This window comes from Oncorhynchus masou, chromosome 18 (assembly GCF_036934945.1).
Source record: "Oncorhynchus masou masou isolate Uvic2021 chromosome 18, UVic_Omas_1.1, whole genome shotgun sequence".
In the NCBI taxonomy this organism is placed as follows: domain Eukaryota; kingdom Metazoa; phylum Chordata; class Actinopteri; order Salmoniformes; family Salmonidae; genus Oncorhynchus; species Oncorhynchus masou.
Genome location: NC_088229.1, coordinates 35,362,432 through 35,380,411, shown reverse-complemented (window position 1 = coordinate 35,380,411; position 17,980 = coordinate 35,362,432). Strand labels below are relative to the sequence as shown.

Genomic DNA, 17,980 nt, shown 5'->3' with positions numbered 1-17,980 from the left:
TATGTGGAGAAACCTCCAGAAGGTCAACCAGCTCTACAGCACTCCACCAATCAGGCCTTTATGGTAGAGTGGCCAGACGGAAGACACTCAGTAAAATTAACATAACAGCCCACTTGAAGTTAGCCAAAAAGCACCTGAAGATTCTCAAACCATGTGAAACAATATTCTCTGGTCTGAATGCCAAGTCTGGAGGAAACCTTGCACCATCCCTACGGTGAAGCATGGTGGCGGTAGCATCATGCTGTGGGGATATTTTTCAGCGGTAGGGACTAGGAGACGAGTCAGGATCGAGGCAAAGATGAACGGAGCAAAGCACAGAGATCCTTGATGAAGTCCTGAGAGCTCTGGAGCAGGTTCTCAGAAGGTGAACATTCGCCCAGTCGAACAGGACAACAACCCTAAGCACACAGCCAAGACAACGCTGGAGTGGCTTCGGAACAAGTCTCTGAATATCCTTGAGTGAACCAGCCAGAGCCCAGACTTGCACCCGATTGAACACCTCTGGAGAGACCTGAAAAATAGTTGTGCCAGCAACGCTCCCCATCCAACCTGAGAGCTTGAGAGGATCTGCAAAGGAATGGGAGAAACTTCCCAAATACAGGTATGCCAAGCTTGTAGCTTCTTACCCAAGAAGATGAGGCTGTAATCACTGCCAAAGGTGTTTCAACAAAGTATAGTAAAGGGTCTGAATACTTATGTAAATGTGATCTTTTAAATGTAATACATTTGCAAGCATTTATAAAAACCTGTTTTTGCCTTGTCATTATGGGGTAGTGTGTCGATTGATGAGGGCAAAAACAATTTAATCAGTTTTAGAATAAGGCTGTAACGTAATAATGTTGAAAAAGTGAAAGGGTCTGAATACTTGTACTTTTGAGTACATCACCCCCTCCCTTTTGAAACCTTCAGAGGGACGGAAACTAGGAGGAAATGTGGAAACAAATGCACTTGTTTCTTACAAGTCCTTCTCCATAGTGTAATCAGACAAATTATAGTTGAGGGGTGGAATCCAAAAATACATGGGTAAAGTCATAACAATAAACTGCAGTTATTCTGCATCAAATAAATACGTCGACTGCAGTTACAAAACTGCAATCTAGGGGGAAACCCTAAAACTGATATTTCTTCACTAATCTAAACCAACTGTGCCCCTAAAAGACAAGGAATGAAAAAAGTTCATAGGGGTTTTATTTAATGCTGTTCAAATCTACCGCCATAGTGCAGGTCAGTATTGCTACCATCAGTGAAACAAGCGGACTGCCATTGACTGGCTAAATGTGCTCTTTGAAGGGAGAAACAATATAACTAAAAGCCCATTTAAGCCTGATTCGAAAACGTGGTCGGAGGCGCTGTATGGATGATGTGACGCAATTGCGGACCCTCCAGAGGCATGCAGAGGCCAAATTGAGCGCCATACTGCATCGCCTTGTGCCTCTCAAATTTTGTAACAATGCAGAGGGCTCCGTATAGCTCCACATTTACATGGTTGGTTGACGGTAGTTCTGTATAAACAAACTCACTTCCTTAACAAAAGCTCTGCATTGCTCGGCGAAGTGCAAGAAGTATGAATTCCCTGACTTCTGCAGAGACCATATCACCGTAAATGCTGCATGGCCCAATGCAGACGTCAGATTGATCATACAGCAACTTTTAACCCAATGTTAAGTGGCTACCATATTCAAAAAGGATGCATGGTGGGTGATTCAAAATGACCAAAACCCCCTGCACATCTCGAACATGTAGCGTTGTCGGTTCCTTAGCCTCTATGGTACAAGTAGGCCATTACTAGTTTAGGGATACTGCCTAGTGCCTTTGTGGAACATTGGTAAGGAATTCTCTGAAAAACACTGGTGGAATTGAGGACTACAGTTTACCACAGCTGGAAGGTAAGTTATATTACAAGACTAGTGTCTGCTGTTTAAACTGTGGCATACATGACAACTCAGCCCTGTAAGAAATTCTTCAATATATTGAGTGATGACAGAGCAATGACTGGGTGACTTTTCATGATGAGGCTTGAGAAACTGGTTGGTCCTGCTAACTTTCCCCCAAGCCTCCTTTGTTTTGGAGGTTAGCCTTGCACAAAAGCCAAAAATGGATAACCTCACCCTTCTTTTCAGATTGGGGGAGGTGGGAGGGGGGAAAAGATATTACTTAAAATAAAAAGTTAACTGGTTCCACTTAACAGTGAATCGGTTGAGTAGCAAAATGTGGAAGCCAAATTAGGAATAATTAATATTCTAGCCTTTTGCCTCAAGCTGTTAGTTCACTGCGTTTACATAATTCCACCTCATAGAACTACAGAAAAGTGCCAATTTATGTTGGTTAGTTTGTAGTCAAAACAATTTCCAGAAGAAAATGTATAAGTCCTGCACATGGCTAGCTTGCTTGTTCAACCAGTAAAATGGCATTAATGCCACTGGTCCATCAAAACAAAACACTCACTACAAAATTCTAAAGACGGAAGACTTCAGAGGTGCCCATTCTTTTGCTGTACAAATCAGACAGACATTAAGTGCAGGGTTAGTTATTCATTGTCAAATATTCACATCCATTAAATTACAACCCCCTACTTATGATTAAATATTCACACACAAAAAGTTGACACATTCAAGAGTTTATTTTTTACAGTTTTCTGCATTGTTGAATAATAGTGAAGACAAACTATGAAATAACACATATGGAATCATGTAGTAACCAAATAAAGTGTTAAATCAAAATATATTTTAGATCCTTCAAAGTAGCCACCCTTTACCTTGACAGCTTTGCACACTCTTGGCATTCTCTCAAACAGCTTCACCTGGAATGCTTTTCAATTAGCAGGTGTGCATCGTTAAAGTTAATTTGTGGAATTTCTTAATGCATTTGAACCAATCAGTTGTGACAAAGTAGGGGTGGTATACAGAAGATAGCCCTATTTGGTAAAATACCAAGTCCATATTATGGCAAGAACAGCTCAAATAAGCAAGGAGAAACAGTTCATAATTACTTTAAGACATGAAGGTCAGTCAATACAGAACACCAAGAATTTTGAACGTTTCTTCAAGTGCAGTTGAGAGAAAAAAACATCAAGCGCTGTGATGAAACTGGCTCTGAGGACCACCACAGGAAAGGAAGACCCAGAGTTACCTCTGCTGCAGAGGATACATTCATTAGTTACCAGCTTCACCACTCACTCAAATCACAGCCCCAAAAAAATGCTTCAGAGTTCAAGTAACAGACATCTCAACTGTGTGAAATCAGGCCTTCATGGTCAAATTGCTGTAAAGAAACCACTACTAAAAAGGACATCAAGAAGACTTGCTTGGGAAAACACAAGCAATAGACATTAGACCAGTGGAAGTCTGTCCTTCGGTCTGAGTCCAAATGTGAGATTTTTGGTTCCAACCGCAGTGTCTTTGAGACACAGAGTAGGTGAACAGATGATCTCCACATGTGTGGTTCCCACCGTGAAGCACGGAGTAAGTGTGATGGTGCTTTACCGGTGACACTAATTTAGAATTCAAGGCACACTTAACCAGCATGGCTACCACAGCATTCTGCAGCAATACACCATCCCATCTGGTATGGACTTAGTGGGACTATAATTAGTTTTTCAACAGGACAATGGACCTCCAGGCTGTGTTAGGGCTATTTGACCAAGGAGTGTGATGGAGTGCTGCGTCAGATGACCTGGCCTCCACAATCAGCTGAATTCAACCCAATTGAGATGGTTTGGGATGAGTTGGATCGCAGAGTGAAGGAAAAGCAGCCGAAAGGTGCTCAGCATGTGGGAACTCCTTCAAGACTGTTGGAAAAGCATTTACAGTTGAAGCTGGTTGAGAATGCCAAGACTGCAAAGCTGTCATCAAGGCAAAGAATGTCTACGTTGAAGAATCTCATTTTTTGGTTACTACATAATTTCGCGTGTTATTTCATAGTTGAGATGCCGTCACTACTATTCTACAATGTAGAAAATTGTAAAAAATAAAAACCTTTGAATGAGTAGGTGTCCAAACTGTTGACTGGCACACACACACACACACACGTATGCCTGGGGAAAAAGAACAGCATACAGGTGACATCTACAAAATAACCTCAAGTTATCAGTGTGGGTTAATCAAACATCTCATTTTTACTGAGCATATCAACCATTCCTCTGAAGACAAGCAAATCACACACACCCCAAGCAGCATAAATTAACAATACAATCATTTAAAAAGTCATATGCACTTTCCCACCTCATCCGCCCAAAGTTTTTAAACCCAGCATTACAGAATCATTTAGACATCAAGCATCAGTAAAATGATTAGAGACCAGTCTCGAATCAGCTGTCGCTCAGTTGTAAAAAATAAATAATCCGGCTATTAAATTTCAGCAAGTACTCTAAACTACCCAGAACACCATACAGGGATTTAAGAAAAGACCAGATGACATCTTCCCTGAGTGACAGAAACCTACCACTAATGGTGGCTGTGGCTACATTCCATTCAGCATTTTGGAATTAACATGGCATGAAATGAATCTGCCACTACACCTTGGGATTACATTCGATTCAAATGACACAGCATTTGGGATTTTGTTTTAAGGACAGTCACATATAGCCCTGGGTAGAATTAAGGTCAGAGTTTCTCCCTCACACCTCTTGAAAAGTAAGGAACTTCCAGGTGACATATCCTTGACAAAACTTGAGACAAATGCAATGTTTAAAATGTTACTCAACGCTCAGTTGCTAAGAAAAAAAAACAAGCGACAGCAAGAGGAAACTATAGACAAGACGTGAAAGGTGACGTGAATGATCCGAACCTGGGGTCAGAGTACAGAGTCAGAGTCGCATATCCAGAAAAAGTTATAGCACTAACAGATTATTGGCGAATAATAAAAACTCAGGACAACATGAATGCTACCCTTCAAAAGTGGATGATTGTCAAATCAAGAATGAATCTAAACAAGTGGGCTTCTGGGAGGTGTAGTTCCATTTCAAATGGAATCATATTCCAGAGAGGTGATTATATTGCTATAAACACTTGCATAAATCCATGTATAAAAACAGCTCTACCATTGATGGTATTGAAGTGACAATTACATGGGGACAAAGCAATTACATTGAAACCCTAAAATAATAATCTCTTTGGTTAAGAGGTGCCTTGTTGCAACAGACAACCTGTCGGAAGGCCTAGCACCCAAGATGCTTCAGAGAGCTTACTAAAATCTCATTAGTTCCCGTCAAATGACACTCCATTTCTAATAGTTTTAATAGGGGGACCTAATTTCTAAAGATGGAGAACTCGATTGTGTGTGGAGCATTTTTCTCTTGTTGAAAAAGGACTGAGGAGAGAAAAGCTAGCCCTTTGACAGAAAAGCGAGGCATATTGGATCCCAGGACCTTGATAATTGGCCGCTCCGCTAAGACTTCAAAGCCCGTTTATGACGGGAAAAGTGAAGGAATGCGGGTATAGCCAGTTGAGTGTGGTCCGCTGGTGTGACAACAGGCTCTGGCCCCAAGGGTGACCTGTTATGCTGGTATCTTGGTTCGTTCCTGTGGAATGATGAAGCATAGAGAATCAGTCTTGGCCAAGTTGGACCGATGCTAGTGGAGATCTGAGAGATGTTCCCCAAACTAGGGAAATAACATCTCCAAGACTGCTCTTTGGTGGATCCCACTTGAAAAAAAGCTATGGGAAATTAAATACTGGGGTGGAACAGCATGTGAGTTTCCATATAGAAAAACAATTATTCCATGAAGAATTGAGCTTGCAGACAGTATAATGGGAACTTTTTTTTTTTTTTTTAGATCGACACAGACTAGAGTAGGCCACACTTCTCTACACAGAGCCCTTCAACAAGTCCCATGCAAGGGAAGGAGGAACATCCCTTCAGCAGGAAGGGCCCAAAACAAGGGTAATTTAGTGTCTTTTGGAGCTAGAGGAGTGGTCAGTGGGCTCCATGGTGTATTCCTTTTGAATGCCAGTCTGAGGAGCAGGTAGAGTGAGTGAGTGAACAAAGAAATTATTCATCTCTTCCCTGTCTTCATGTAGGAGGGGATGGTCCCTCGGGCTGTGAGGCCCTCGAAGCGCTTGTAGGTGTAGTTGATGAAGACCCAGTCCTTGTTCTTCAGGTCTGCCTCAGAATGGTTAGACACCACAGGGGCAGCTGAGGAAGAAAAGTAAAGGATAAAAAGGTACCAAATGAAAGAGAACTGACAACCTGGGAGGGACTACCAGGGGTGTATTCATTAGTCACAGACTATTGCAAAACATTTTGCAAGGGAAAATGTTTACTCTAGGAACCAAAACAAAAAACGGGGAGGGACCTAATGAACATGATCCTGTCGATCTATAACTACTGACAGCCACTGGTGTTGTGACAATAAGCAACGTACCCGTTGGCTGGAGGATATCTGAGTCTGGGAACTCGTCAAAGTTGGACGTGTCGTCGATGCTTTTGATCTGGATGGGAATGGCAGCGGGCCTCTCTCTGTAGGGACAACATGGGACTCTGGTTTTACAACGGGACTGTTCCAACCCGGTTTTTTAAATGCACTGCTACATTGTCAGAAATTGCTTGCCAGGATATTATGGAGGTTGGTAAATAACCAGCTAATAAACTTTTTTTTTTAAATTGTTTGGATGAAAATACAAAGACCGGTCAATCTTTAATCATTTTAACAAGTACCAATTCACAGTACACACAACTACAATGCTCAAATAATAGTAACATGCTAATTCATTGTTTGCCTAATAATGATGATGGCAGAAGACTGCATCCATAGGAATAGTAGGTTGTACAGATAGACTTATGGGTACTTGACTGCTCTTCAGTAGCTAACTAGATCAACATTTTAGAAATTATATGTACAATCAGGGCTTTTTTTGATGGGATATGGGAGAGTTCCGGGGGGGCAGTCAACTTAAAGTTGGAGAATTTTGCATTTGAAACATAGGGTCTTAAATTATATGAAAAAAATGTAGCCAACACAGAAGTTTTGGGTTTGATCCTAAATAAAATTGTGGGTCTTAATGACACTTGCATATTTTTCTTGGTAAAATTTAGGGGTAATGATTATTCTAATTAAAATGGGTGTCTTTATGTGGTTAGCCCCTAGAAAAATGTAAACTGTCTAATTTTGTTTGGGGAGACATTTTTTAATATTTCAATTACTAGTGGAATGTAGTAGTCTAGCTTACAGTAGGCTATTTGGAATATGAAACAACTGAACTTGGCCTATATGAGCTGGTTTCAGATCTCCATGTTCTCACCCAAGTACTGACTCTACTCCAACTTCAGACGGTTGAGTCAGAAAACACATGAACTTTTTACATATTATAGGGTAGTTTTTCATACCAGAGTACTTTGACCTCAAATTGCATGCATGGTATACAAAAATGCATGCACGCTGGCAGGTCTGCACACACAAAGAAAAAAGAAAAGTGAACTATTCTTTTAAGCCCTACTACCTGATGTGGTCGTAGTCCACCCCTTCGAAGAAGGCGTTGCCCTTGATGTCCTCCACCCCAGTCGCTCCAATCCTGTGCTCCTCTTCACAGCAAAACCTGAGGATGAGGTCCTTGGCCTTCTCGGAGATGGGCACTTCCGGGGGAAAAGTCAGCGTTTCCCGCCAGTTCATCACCTTCCTGTAGGTTTCCTGGGGGGTCTCCGAGCAGAACGGGGGATAGCCTGGAGCATAATACACACAAGGGATCAACACATAAGCCAGGCATGGCCAAATGCATAGGAATGGCATCATTTTGTGACATTCATAATACGCACTATATTAGACACAAAAGTATGTGGACACCCCTTTGGCAGTTTCAGCCACACCTGCTGCTGACAGGTGTATAAAAAAATTAAAAAAATAAAGCATACAGCATACAGCCATGTAATCTCCATAGACAATCATTGGCAGTAGAATGGACTTACTGACGTGCTCAGTGACTTTCAACGTGGCACCGTAATAGGATGCCACCTTGCCAACAAGTCAGTTGGTCAAATTTCTGCTGTGCTAGAGCTGCGCCGATCAACTGTAAGTGCTGTTATTGTGAAGGAGCAACAGCTCAGCCGCAAAGTGGTAGGCCACACAAGCCCACAGAACGGGGCCGACAAGTGCTGAAGAGTGTAAAAATAGACCATCCTCGGTTGCAACACTCCCTACTGAGTTCCAAACTGCCTCTGGAAGCAACGTCAGCACAATAAGTGTTCGTTGGGAGCATCATAAAGTGGCGTTCCATGGCTGAGTAGCCGAACACAAGCCTAAGATCTTCATGCGAAAAGCCAAGCGTCGGCTGGAGTAGTGTAAAGCTCGCTGCCACTGGACTCTGAAGCAGTGAAAACACATTCTCAGGAGTGATGAATCAAACTTCACCATCTGGCATTCCGACGGACGAATCGTGGTTTGGCGAATGCGAGGAGAACGCTACCTGCCCCAATGGATATTGCCAACTGTAAAGTTTGGTGGAGGAGGAATAATGGTCTGGAGCTGTTTTTCATGGTTCAGGCTAGGCCCCTTAGTTTCAGAAGGGAAATCTTAACACTACAATGACATTCTGTGCTTCCAACTTTGCGGCAACAGTTTGGGGAAGGCCCTTTACCATTACAGAATGACAATGCACCCATGCAGCAAGCGAGGTCCATACAGAAATGGTTTGTCGAGATCAGTGTGGCGAACTTGACTGGCCTGCACAGAGCCCCGACCTCAAACACATCGAACACCTTTGGGATGAAATAGAACACCGACACAGGCCTAATCGCCCAACATCAGTGCCCGACCTCACTAATGCTGTTGTGCCTGAATAGAAGCAAGTCCCTGCAGCAATGTTCCAACATCTAGTGGAAAGCCCTCCCAGGAGAGTGGAGGCTGTTATAGCAGCAAAGGGGGGGGAATCCTACCATCAATGGCTTTGAGGAGGCTCCAAGTAGAACATGTCAATGAGATCTCACCTATCAGCATCTCATACATGATGACTCCCAGGCTCCACCAATCACAGAGCTTGTTGTATCCGTTCTGCATGAAGACTTCTGGGGCGATGTAGTCAGGGGTGCCCACAGTAGAGAAGGCCTAAAGGGAGAGGGCAAAAAAAAAAAAAAAAAAAAACTTGATTCAAGGCTTCATAGTATTGTAGAAATGTGACTACCACAAGACCACACTAATACAAATGTGTCTATGTAGAATATGCTGCCTTCCCATCTAGCTTCATTTTCTCACCAGCTGTCTCCTGTTCCTCTTCCATGTCTCTGCTTTCCTCTTTGAGTTCATGTTATTGAATGCTGTAAAGAAAAATTTACATTTCTATAAAATAACGCAACTTACATAGTGGTTCAAACGGTTTAATTCACCTTCAGGTTAAGATACAGTGCATTCGGAAAGTATTCAGACCTACACTTTAGTCTTTCTAAAATGGATAACTTAATTTTTTTTTTTAAATAAACGTCCTAAATCTAAACAATACCCCATAAAAAGAACTGTTCGCTTTGTTATTATGTATAAAAAGTCAGAAATACCTTATGTAAATAAGTATTCAGACCCTTTGCTATGAGACTCGAAATTAAGCTCAGGTGCATCCTGTTTCCATTGATCATCCTGAAGATATTTATATAACTTGTTTGGAGTCCACCTTTGGTGAATTCAATTGATTGGATATGCTTTGGAAAGGCACACACACACCTGTCTATATAAGGTTCCACAGTTCACAGCGCATGTCAGAGCAAAAACCAAGCCATGAGGTCGAAGGAATTGTCCGTAGAGCTCCGAGACAGGATTGTGTCGAGGCACAGATCTGGGGAAGGGTACCAAAACATTTCTGCAGCATTGAAGGTCGTCCCCCCCCCCCCAAAAAATAATAAAAAATAAATAAATAATCACAGCTGCCTCCAACATTCTTAAAATGGAAGAAGTTTGGAACCACCAAGACTCTTCCTAGAGCTGGTTGCCCGGCAAAACTGAGCAAGGGAGGTGACCAAGACCCCAATGGTCACTGACCAAGCTCCAAAGTTGAAGGAGTGGCCAGACGTGTGGTAGATTGGGCAGACGGTAGCCATGACAGCCCGCTTGGAGTTTGCCCAATAGGATTCTCTGGTCTAATGAATCCAAGATTGACCTCTTTGGCTTGAATGCCAAGCGTCATGTCTGGAGGAAACCTGGTGCTAGCATCATGCTGTGGGGATGTTTTTAAGCGGCAGGGACTGGGAGACTAGTCAGGATCGAAGCAAAGATGAACGGAGCAAAGTACAGAGAGATCCTTGATGAAGACCTGCTTCAGAGCTCTCAGGACCGCAGACTGGGGTGAAGGGTCACCTTCCAACAGGACAACAACCCTAAGCATACAGCCAAGACAAAGTAGGAGTGGCTTCGGGACAAGTCTCTGAATGTCCTTGAGTGGCCCAGCCAGAGACCGGCCTTGAACCCGATCATCTCTGGAGAGACCTGAAAATAGCGGTATAGTAACACTCCCCATCCAACCTGAAAGAGCTTGAGGGGGATCTGCAGAGAAGAATGGGAGAAACTTCCCAAATACAGGTGTGCCAAGCTTGTAGCGCCATTCCAAAGACGACAAGGCTGTAATCGCTGCAAAAGGTGCTTCAACAAAATACTGAGTAAAGGGTCTGAATACTTACGTAAAACGTGATATTTAAGTTTTGTTTTTTTTGACATTTGCAAACATTTCTAAAAACCTGTTTTTGTCTTGTCATTTATCAGCTCTAATCCAGTGATTTACAATCAGGATATTTTCAATGACTTTGTTAGTAAGGATTGTAACATGCAACAACAAATATGTACACACTGGTAAATGCAACAATACTTTTTTTTTTTTAAACACCTTTTATATAATATAAAACATACCTAAAAACAAATCTAAGTTCTTACCTTAAAAAAAGCACATTTGAAATCAGAACCAGGTTTGTAGAGAAACATTAAAAAGGCTCAATCTGGGACATTTCCTACTGTTCAAATATATTTCTAATTAATAGAATTTATAAATTCCTTTTGAGCTTAGTGCATCAGTTTTACTCCATCATAACCCAAATATTTCATCATTGTCATTTGAATGTTTGCAAACAAAGTGATACAGGGTGTTAGTATGTAAAGTAATGGATTGATTGGAGATGCCTGACTTTGCTTACTGAAGTCACTGGGGAGGCTGTGGTTGAGGTTCTTGTAGAACTCCGTGCGATGTGCCCTCTTCAGACCCGTGCATAAACCAAAGTCAGACAGCTTCACATGGCCCTGGAACAATCAAAAGGCACCTTCAGTACAGGATCATATTCATTATTGCACACCAAAGCAAAAACTTTCTGCACCACAAAATGAAAACAAGCATTTCTTATTGGACAAGTTTAGTCTGTTTTCTTCAGTTTGGTGCCTTGTGAATTTGACCCAGTTGTGCACCTTATCCAAACCACCAGTCTGAGCTCATATTTGTGTGTCTCCAAGTCCGTGCTCAAACTCACCCTGGAGTCTAGTAGCAGGTTGTCAGGTTTGATGTCTCTGTGGATGAAGCCTAGTTGGTGGATGGAGTCGATGGCTATCACTGTCTCAGCGATGTAGAACTGAGTGGACTCCTCAGTCAGAGTATCCTTCTTCATGAGCAGGGTCATCATGTCACCTGTAGAGGGCAGCGGCATGTTAAAAATCAACACATTGCAACTGGACTTTGAGGCGTATTCAGTGAAGCATTAATTTGTTTTGGTGGAATTTCAGATAGAAATGTGTTAAACAATTCTGTGCATTTTGGACGATGGCAGGTTGCTTATTCTATACAAAACGGGTCTTTCTGCAACATTGCTTCTCATTACTGGGATCGTATTCACAAAATGTCTCAGATTAGGAGTGCTGAGTTTTGGCTGAGTCGAGTAGGCATGCCTACTGTGAAACACTATGAATACAAGCCCCAAGGTCTAAATATACATGCAAGACTCGCTAATCTGGGAGTTTCTCACTGGACAATAGTGCCTTAGTGTCGAGACTGTTCAGGTTTTCGGGGAGGGGGTCGTACCGCCAGGCAGGAACTCCATGATGAGGTAGAGGTTCATCTTGTCCTGGAAGCTGTAGAACATCTTGACCACCCACAGGCTGTCTGCCTCCACCAGAATGTCTCGCTCGGCACGGATGTGACCCACCTACGAATACACGCACGGCATCATACATTTCTTTTCTCAATTGCATGACAGACATTCATGTTTGTATCAAAGACACTGCTTTGGATATTTGAGAGAAGTTGCTGACCATCAATGTATACCTCCCCTACTCCTTCCTTCTCACCTGTTCCTTCTCCAGCATGTCAGCCTTACGGAGGATCTTCATAGCATACACATGGCCTGTGTCCTTTTTCTGCACCAGACGCACCTGGGGATAAAGAGGACCAGAACGTGCCAATAGTGTATTGAATAATGAGCTGAAATTCTGCAAGGCTACATAAAAGATGTGTATACAAAAGGGATGATGCCTACCTCTCCAAAAGCTCCTCGGCCAATCACCTTAAGGGACTCAAAGTCCTCCAGGCCCAGGCGGGTTCGTTTGAGACGCAGGAAGTCGGTCTCTTTCCTGGCGTGCTGAGAACGCCGGATACACTTCTGCACAGGTAGAGGGGGCAATGGTTAGTGTCAAAAGGTTGGTTGTGTGTCAGGGTTTCCATTAGCCGGCTTTTGTCTGAAAAATATATTGAAAGCAGATCAAATTGGCACCAGCCAATTGTCCGGGAGAAGGAAAAGAAATCCCATTGTGAAATAATGCGTTTTAGCCTATTCATTGGTGATGCTTAAAAGTCTATAGGTTATTTGCCCGTGTGTACAGCATATTCGTTACCTTATCACATGCGTACAGCAGAGAGCCTTTGAGTGGGAAATCTGTCAGACAGTGTAAGCGCAGCATCTTGTGGTGCTTTCAAGACAACTGGGAACTCAAAAATACGTGGTCAAATCATGTCAGTGATCTTCAGGTCGGAAAATCGGAGCGCTAGAAAGAGGCCCGATTCCAGAGTTGGAACTACAAGTTGAAGACTATTCAAAATGATTTCCACCCCAGTCGGAACTCGTTTTTATTCCCAGTTGTCTTGAATGCACTGAAGCCTGATTTGAGTTGTTTTGAACACGGCATCAAATGGCAATGGAAGGCAGGCTTCATCAGCACGTCACATCACTTTGCAATGAGCTGGAGGCAGTATGCATTTTGAAAACATATACTTAATCGTTTTCCCGCTAATTGCATTATGGAACTACCATTCGACTGGAGTCTACTGCCTTGCACGCATTGCTGCCCTTATGTGAAGAAATAGTTATTCAACATTAAGCTAAATGTTCTGATCTGTTGCAGCAGACTCGCAGTGTGTTTGGAATAGACCATTTCTCGATAAGCTGAACAATATAATATGTAGCCTAAACTTTTGTACTTTAGTAGATTGACATTGGCTAGTGATTTTGCTGTTAGTTACTCATCTTTTTGGCTGAGGAAAAATAGAGTCTAACATGTTCAAAGTGCACATCAGAATTCAGTAAGGACGGCACACCATTGTAACCTGGACTTGCATGTTCTGTTAATATGAATTCCCATATCCTAAATATGATGTCTCATTCAGAGCACTGAGGGTGGACACCCAGATAAAAAGTTAATACACTCAATGCAGATGGGTCCAGTAAATTTTTTAAATGTAGTCATTTTATTTAAATTTTCCCGGTCAAAATGTCAGGCAACACATTTTCATAACGGAAACCCGGGTGTGTGTGCGAGTACACCTCACCTCTTCATCAACCAAGCCCTCTTGGTCCATCACCTTTTCCAACTTTTGCTGCCTGGAACAGAAATGCAAAAATAATTCACTTTCATTCAACTAATGTGTTGGGTTGATACTTTGTTCAAGAACTGAAACTGCTTTGAGAGTGGAGATTGGTTCCAGCTGAGCCACATAATTATTTTCCTTTAACACCAATTAAGTACCTTGAGAGAAAGAGTAACCCTCACTTGCTCATCTAGCAAAATGTGCAAGGGATTAAGAGTTTATTGCATCATTGAGTAGTATCCTTCCAGAAAAACAGACCGGTGTCATTCGGTTCTTATGCCCACATGCTTTCTATGGACCAACCCCATCACCACAACATAAGGGTCATATTCACTAGGAACAACACAGAACATAAGAATTGCTTGTTTTAGTGTTCCGTTGCAAAATTATTTGCTACGGTGTGCACTAATGAATGCGACCCAGGGACTTACATATTAGTAGTGTCATTTCCTTCTCTGCTCTGAAGCCGCTGAGATAAGAGACCACCGCGTAACCTTTGGTTGCCAGTGATATTAATAGGGCTATGTGCTAGTAGGGGTTGGATTGGTGCCACTGTGTGTCATGTTCACTGTTTATCAGTTTCCTCTTGAAGTCGACACAAACAAGGTCCTCCTGTGGCCATGAGGGCGAAACTTGACTGTAGTCAACTGTCATGTCTCCACCATCAGCTGCTTGTTTGATCATTACTCAGGTGACAGTGTTTGAACAGAAATGGTCCTTTACATACACACATATACATTGAAATCATGTCAAGAATTTATGAAACATTCTGGTTTATTGCACTCAACCTATGCATACTTTTTCCAAGATCACAAGTTATAAATAAATAAAATGTAAAAAAGCTCCAGTCAGTGCCACATTCATTCTTCACACATCAGTTTTTTTATCTCGAAACTGAAATGACCTCAGTGTGCTAGAGCGCACACAGACAGGGTGTGGTTTCCATCAAAGAGAGCCAGGGAGGTAACATGAAAGACAGCAGACAATTTGCATTAGAAAGAGCATCGAGGCCTACCAAGCAAGACAGACAAGTGTCATCAGCCCAATATATAAAATAAAAAAACAGGGGAGGGAAAAGCTACTGTTAAAATGTGAATATCTTCTACAGATATAATGCAGTGGCCACCATTTCTTAGTCTAAATCATCAGCCAACACATTCATAAAGCACAAATACCAAAGTTAGCAACCACCACCTTGAATGTCATAAGGCATAAGAAGAAAGTAGCAAGAGAAATTGGAAAAGATGGCTGTCGGTGGAAAGCATTGGTAGAACGTTGCCCATTGGCTCAGCCCAGACGGATGCATGCGTGTGCAGTCGGAGGCCTACCTCATCTCTCTCTCCTCATGTTGGGCAATAAGGTTGCTGTAGAAGTTCTCCAGGGTTACTTTGGCCATGGTCACGCGCTCCTTGGTGTGGTTACTCATCGAGGAGCAGGAACTCTGGCCCATCATTGCCATGGTTACCTAGGGGCTACACAGGAAATGGGGGACTTTACCCCGACCTCACGATAGTCACAATACTTAGGTGCCGATACTAAATGTATCGCGATTCTATATCTATTGCGATTTGATACTGTGATTTTATTGCGATTTGATGTTCCAAACATATTGATCACCATGTCTGCTGCAGAAGGATGAGAGAACATGAGAAAATGAATTTTGTCAGGGAAATAAGTGCTGAAAACAAATTGGCTCCCTACTTAAAGATTGAGAAGAAGCTATGAGTTTTAGTGCAGGTACAGTCAACTAGCGCAAAAACAATACTGTGATCTTGTCAAAACTATATCCTGATGTGTTTTTTTATTACCTTTTACATTGACAAGAAAGAAATCCTAAATTAGTAATTTTTGCTGAATTCCTGGTGATTTTATTTTTTTCTCAACCAAAAAGGCTCACTTGCCGGCCGGTTTTAGCCCGTCAGCCACCTGTTGCCAACCATGATAGACAGAAAGAACTGCAAATAAGCGTACACTGGCATGATTAACTTCAAGTCCAAAGGAAGTTGTAGTCTTCATAGTCCTTGTAATTGTGCTGGTTTTCATTCACACACACACAGCCTATAGGCATACCCTTGCAAACACTTTCACTGGGTCATAACTTTGCTTTTAAACTTTCACTACAACATTTTCAAAGTGCTGAGACCAGCTCTTTCTTAAACAAGGTGCCAAGAAGAGTTAAAGACAATTGGTCTCTTTCAGTCATTGTACTGTAACTCATTCTACATGGCTGAGCAACAGGGACACTGTACCCTTGAGGTAGCATGAGGATGGGCACGTGGAAAGAGTCTGCCATTTGGCTATGAGCTCCAAGCATATACAAAGCCCTTGATTTGTGTCTTGCCGGTGCTAGAAGGTCAGGGTAATTCAATTCTGTCAGACATTCCGTTTGGCACTGAATAAGGTCATTAAAAGGAATGACTGGTGTCTTATAAAACGAGAATTAAAGTCGCCATGTGTATAGTAGTACAATAAAGCCTGGTCAATAATATTGTGACAGAGCAGTTAAAATGATGGTGTGTAAATCAACTTCGTGCACCCAATTCTGGTGCGCATTACTGAGAATCAGACGGGTAGGCTGTGTGCACAATCATGGAGTGTAAACTGTGCAGAAAGGATACGTCACCTCGTCTGTCCAAGCGGTTTAGAAACTCCTACAAGACATGCAAACAACTCAAGCATGCTTTACTCACAAATAGCTACTTAATATATACAAATAAAATAGGCTAGCTAGCTGAAAGTCTGTCATGTAGCTAGCTAAGCCAGAAATAGCTATAGCTAGCTAGTAGAGTCAGTCTGGTTTAGGTTGACTGTCTGCCCAGGATAGATGCATTCGTTAACTTTAGCTGCATGTAAATAGCTAGCTAGGTAACAGCCAGCCGTTTAGAGTTATTGGCTAGCTCAATGACAAGTACAAAGTGGAGAGCTTAATCACATATGAATGACAATTGGCTAAATAGCTAAAGTAAAATACCATCCAAGTTAACCAACACTATCAAACTTGGCACAACAAGGCAAGCGTGTCTAGCTAGGTAACGTTAACTAGCTAAGAGACCAGCCTACAATCAGTCCACCCGGCTAGCTATCAGTATCTTTGACCAAGCCATCAAAACCCATATTTGACATTGCACACGTTTGTATGTCTATTGATGTGATGTAGTCATCTACATCGTGGAGTTGAGGGAACACGCTTGGATAGTTAGCGGTATATAGCTAGCCTGTGTTGTTGTGGCATTAAAGATAGCTTGCTAACTAGCCTAGCAGTTTACTGCTGCCAGGTAACGTTAACTAGTTCCACAAACCCAATCAGAACGTAACATAGCTAGTAATGTTAGCTAGCAAGCAAACGTACTAAATTCCACACCAAAGTACATTGTATATGCATTTCAAAATTGTCTAACCACAGCTAGGTAGCTAGCTTAATCTAGCTAAGGTTAGATGGCATAGCTTCAACCAAGGTAGCTAGCTAAAATAGCACAGCGTAAAAGTGGGAAAATATAACTTAGATAACTGGCTACACTACAACTGATAGTTAGTCATTGATGCCTGGCTGGCACTACTGTAACGTAACTAGTCCAAGAGACAACTAGAAGATACGACGGGAGGGGGCATATTGACCATAACATTTAATTTCACAAAACTAGTAGACGTGTTATCGTATAGAAATTATATTCGGTTTCTCAGCAAGTTTGTCTTCTGTTATCTTACCTTCGCAGGAACGTCTCTCTTCTCTCTCTCTGCTCGGCTGTGTGTGGCTCAACCTTGTGTTTCCCTTTCGCTTTAAACTCATCATGACGCTTGGTGGCCAACAAGGCAAAGCGCAACGATTTGATATTTGCCACACCGCTTCTTCTTCCGGTCACTCTCTCTATTAGTCTCTGCCTACTCACATTAATCCTCACCCTGTACCCATCTTCCTCTACCTCTCTCTACACTGCTTCAGCATACGACACATCCTGTACTACCTGACCCTAGCAACCTCAACACGACTTCTCTCAACGGACACCTCTGATCTCCAGCCCCATGGGCACCCCCACAACTAACACACAACTTTCTCCACCGAAACTACACATTCCTTCGTATCATGCTCACATCTTGGACTCTTCCCCGTGTACATACTGCTGCAAACATGCCCATAAACTTGACAACTACAACGCTGAAGTATTTTAGGAACAAACGCTCTCAAGGGATAATTTACACACCTACCTTAACCTTATATGACAAAGACTACATGA

The 17,980-nt window shown here is 42.3% G+C and overlaps 1 protein-coding gene across 3 annotated transcripts; it reads right to left on the bottom strand.

Moving 5' to 3' along the window:
* Positions 1–2,516: 2,516 nt before the first annotated feature.
* Positions 2,517–17,963, bottom strand: LOC135504483 (serine/threonine-protein kinase 38-like). 3 transcript variants are annotated; one of them, XM_064923119.1, is made up of 14 exons: positions 17,454–17,963; positions 16,372–16,399; positions 15,077–15,220; positions 13,710–13,761; positions 12,424–12,546; positions 12,236–12,319; positions 11,970–12,093; positions 11,425–11,579; positions 11,089–11,200; positions 9,182–9,243; positions 8,917–9,034; positions 7,437–7,656; positions 6,362–6,456; positions 2,517–6,132 (listed from the first exon to the last, which is right to left on the bottom strand). In XM_064923119.1, exons 3-14 carry the CDS (start codon positions 15,205–15,207, stop codon positions 5,993–5,995), a joined length of 1,416 nt encoding a protein of 471 aa, XP_064779191.1. In that variant the 5' UTR covers positions 15,208–15,220; positions 16,372–16,399; positions 17,454–17,963; the 3' UTR covers positions 2,517–5,992. The 3 variants fall into 3 exon arrangements, with proteins under 3 accessions (XP_064779191.1, XP_064779190.1, XP_064779192.1); XM_064923118.1 differs by lacking the exon at positions 16,372–16,399 and having other exon boundaries at positions 17,454–17,962; XM_064923120.1 differs by lacking the exon at positions 16,372–16,399 and having other exon boundaries at positions 11,098–11,200; positions 17,454–17,962.
* Positions 17,964–17,980: the final 17 nt, after the last annotated feature.

Coding starts and splice junctions, on each gene's coding strand:
- LOC135504483 (XM_064923119.1), bottom strand. CDS start 15,207: ATGGCAATGATGGGCCAGAGTTCCTGCTCCTCGATGAGTAACCACACC. Junction 13,762..15,076: donor CATGAGGAGAGAGAGATGAG/GTAGGCCTCCGA, acceptor TTTCTGTTCCAG/GCAGCAAAAGTTGGAAAAGG. Junction 9,035..9,181: donor AGAGGAACAGGAGACAGCTG/GTGAGAAAATGA, acceptor CTCTCCCTTTAG/GCCTTCTCTACTGTGGGCAC.